Source organism: Poecilia formosa, unplaced genomic scaffold (assembly GCF_000485575.1).
Source record: "Poecilia formosa unplaced genomic scaffold, Poecilia_formosa-5.1.2 Scaffold338, whole genome shotgun sequence".
NCBI classification, from domain to species: Eukaryota; Metazoa; Chordata; class Actinopteri; order Cyprinodontiformes; family Poeciliidae; genus Poecilia; species Poecilia formosa.
Genome location: NW_006800277.1, coordinates 576,180 through 580,054, shown reverse-complemented (window position 1 = coordinate 580,054; position 3,875 = coordinate 576,180). Strand labels below are relative to the sequence as shown.

At 39.5% G+C, this 3,875-nt stretch overlaps 1 protein-coding gene across 11 annotated transcripts in view; it reads right to left on the bottom strand.

Moving 5' to 3' along the window:
• The window catches only part of mast3a (microtubule associated serine/threonine kinase 3a), a 59,299-nt gene that overhangs the window by 12,390 nt on the left and 43,034 nt on the right, over nucleotides 1-3,875 (bottom strand). For all 11 annotated transcript variants that reach the window (XM_007573810.2, XM_016661653.1, XM_007573808.2 and 8 more), the window contains 3 exons: nucleotides 1,970-2,092; nucleotides 840-949; nucleotides 552-733 (listed from right to left, as the gene is read on the bottom strand). In XM_007573810.2, coding sequence (XP_007573872.1) covers nucleotides 552-733; nucleotides 840-949; nucleotides 1,970-2,092 — 415 coding nt within the window. The remainder of the gene's footprint in view (nucleotides 1-551; nucleotides 734-839; nucleotides 950-1,969; nucleotides 2,093-3,875) is intronic.

The window sequence follows — 3,875 nt, the reverse complement described above, 5'->3', positions numbered from 1 at the left end:
ATGAATGACCCACCAGTATAGTCCTTATGTTGCAATTTTTTTTTATCTGGCAGCCATAGTTACGGAGAAGTTTGCTTTGGAAAGTTTTTTTTTTTTTTAATCCCTTCCAAACTAAAATCTAGGTTTGCATATGAGTAAAGAAAAGTGTAGACAACGTCTGATCCAGATCATCTTAGATCCATATTTCAAATGCATCTAATATGAAAAGCTCAAACTGAACAATTCTATTTAAAAAACAAAGAATCAGACACTTGTCCTGAGTAATGGAATATGACAGAAGAATTGGAAAGAAACTGTTTTAAATCACTTTCAAGGCCAAACTGAAATCTTCAGCAGAAGTAAATCATATTTATAGCAGGACACCAAGTACTGCTCAACATTCTGAAATGTGAAAATGTGTAAAAACCAATATGACTGTAATTCTACTGAGTTTATATATACATTATAAAAAATATGAGAATAACTTTTGAATATTTTAGGAGTAAAACTATAGCTAAGATATAGTATGGAGGTTTAACTGGTTCTACATCAGATTGGTTTCAGGGACTCACCTCCCTCTGTGTCCATCTGTCCTCCGGTCTCCAGCAGCCAAGTTCTTGTGTCCGTCTCCCGGTGAGAGGACTCCCCTGCCATCCCAGCGGTCTTCCTTCTCCTCACTGTGGCTTCGCTCGGACGATGACAGGCTCTGATTGGATGGAGTGGAAGTGGATAGGTGCTCTGTGCTGCTGTACACCTACATATCAGAAACAAACATGTCATCTATTACAGCCTATATGTGTATTCCTACTTACATAAAGAGGAACTGAAACACAGCCGTTATCTAGCAGGGCGAGGTGTACCTTGCTGAAGCGGTGAGCCACCGAGGAGAACTGTCTGAGCTCCAGAGACGACTCGTCATCGTTGGTTTCATCATCATCTGAGCCCAGGTGACAGTAGCGCTCCGACCGTGCTGCAGGATACAGCATCATCATCATCATCATCATCAACTAAAGAGCTTTAACACCAGTCACAGCTGAAATAAAGTGCTGAGCATAAGTAATAAATAAATACATAAAATGCATAAAAATAGTGACAGAGCTAACACAATAATAAATTTAACACAATAAAACAATACAGTTAAACAGATAAAATCAATACTAATACAGATTAAATAAAATCAAGTCTCAGTTGGTTGAAGGTCAATGAGTCAAAAATAAGTTTTCAGACAAGTTTTAAACATGGACAAGTGAGGGGTCTGTTGGATATTCAAAGGCAGAGCGTTCCATAGCTCAGAGTAACAAACAGAGAAGCTTCCACTTACAACTGGGAATGACCGGGAGCAACTGGGAATCACCGGGAGCAACTGGGAATCACCAGGAGCAACTGGGAATCACCAGGAGCAACTGGGAATCACCAGGAGCAACTGGGAATCACCAGGAGCAACTGGGAATCACCAGGAGCAACTGGTCAGCAGACCCACGTGAACCAGAAGGAGTTCTGTTAAATAAGGCGAGGCAAGTCTGTTTAAAACCTTCAAAACAAACAAAATAACTTTAAAATGAACTCTAAAATACACGGACAGGCAGTGGAGAGAATCCAGGACAGAGGTAATGTTCTCTTCCAAATGTTCCCGTTAGCAGACGGGAACAGCATTTTGCACCAGCTGACTTTAAAATCAAGGTAATTTGGAGTCGGCTCCAAATTACCTTGGAATGAATTGAAGGAATGAATTACCGTTTCATTCTGTTGGCTTGAAATAGATTTTACCTTTGCTAGTTTTTGGAAGTGATGGAAACTAGACTTGACGGTGGCATTTATTTGACTGTTGAGTTTAAAATTACTGTCCATCTTAACACCAAGGTTTGTAGCTGTGGACATAAGGTATTTTTACCAGAATCGGAAACAGCAGTGGATTTATGCCATGTTACCAGACCTGCTAAATGTTTTGACATCTGCACATTCAAATGTGTTTCTGAAATTATCTACGCACTGTCAAAGTAACTCGTGTCCTCTTCAGACTCCAGCTGAGGTACGAACTCAGCTTTCTGCCTCAGGAGGCTGTTCCAGTCCAGGCCCAGGAAGAACATGTGACTCTTCACCTCCTTGGTCCCAGCTGGAGTAAAAGGAAACCAGTCATTATTCTTTCAAAAGGTTAAATGTGCCCCAAAAACACTTAGCGGATCAGTATTATATATTTTCCAGGCACACCTTNCAGATTTTGAATCTGGTAAATGTCTGGGCATGCTTGCCAAAACGGGATAATCTTGAATTGAGCTGCACCCAGAGAAAAACAACTACTGAACACAACGTCTGCTGCTTCTCAGCACACCTGGACTGAAACAATACCTGCAGCCAACTGAACAAACATCCTGTAGTATTCACTTCTCAACTGGAGTGTACTTCAGTTTTTAATGGCTGAAGTACACAAGTCTGAAGGGATCTTTTTGTTTTTTTCCAAACTAATTATTTTTAGAGGTTAAATAATTTTTTTAATTTAAGTTTCCTCTAAAGTTTTCTAAATTGATCAGACATGTCACATACAGCTTGTGAGATCATTTTATTGATTTATTGATTTATGAATGACCCACCAGTATAGTCCTTATGTTGCAATATTTTTATTTATTTATTTTTTATCTGGCAGCCATAGTTAAGGAGAAGTTTGCTTTGGAAAGTTTTTTTTTAATCCCTTCCAAACTAAAATCTAGGTTTGTATACGAGTAAAGAAAAGTGTAGACAACGTCTGATCCAGATCATCTTAGATCCATATTTCAAATGCATCTAATATGAAAAGCTCAAACTGAACAATTCTATTTAAAAAACAAAGAATCAGACACTTGTCCTGAGTAATGGAATATGACAGAAGAATTGGAAAGAAACTGTTTTAAATCACTTTCAAGGCCAAACTGAAATCTTCAGCAGAAGTAAATCATATTTATAGCAGGACACCAAGTACTGCTCAACATTCTGAAATGTGAAAATGTGTAAAAACCAATATGACTGTAATTCTACTGAGTTTATATATACATTATAAAAAATATGAGAATAACTTTTGAATATTTTAGGAGTAAAACTATAGCTAAGATATAGTATGGAGGTTTAACTGGTTCTACATCAGATTGGTTTCAGGGACTCACCTCCCTCTGTGTCCATCTGTCCTCCGGTCTCCAGCAGCCAAGTTCTTGTGTCCGTCTCCCGGTGAGAGGACTCCCCTGCCATCCCAGCGGTCTTCCTTCTCCTCACTGTGGCTTCGCTCGGACGATGACAGGCTCTGATTGGATGGAGTGGAAGTGGATAGGTGCTCTGTGCTGCTGTACACCTACATATCAGAAACAAACATGTCATCTATTACAGCCTATATGTGTATTCCTACTTACATAAAGAGGAACTGAAACACAGCCGTTATCTAGCAGGGCGAGGTGTACCTTGCTGAAGCGGTGAGCCACCGAGGAGAACTGTCTGAGCTCCAGAGACGACTCGTCATCGTTGGTTTCATCATCATCTGAGCCCAGGTGACAGTAGCGCTCCGACCGTGCTGCAGGATACAGCATCATCATCATCATCATCATCAACTAAAGAGCTTTAACACCAGTCACAGCTGAAATAAAGTGCTGAGCATAAGTAATAAATAAATACATAAAATGCATAAAAATAGTGACAGAGCTAACACAATAAAACAATACAGTTAAACAGATAAAATCAATACTAATACAGATTAAATAAAATCCAAGTCTCAGTTGGTTGAAGGTCAATGAGTCAAAATAAGTTTTCAGACAAGTTTTAAACATGGACAAGTGAGGGGTCTGTTGGATATTCAAAGGCAGAGCGTTCCATAGCTCAGAGTAACAAACAGAGAAGCTTCCACTTACAACTGGGAATGACCGGGAGCAACTGGGAAT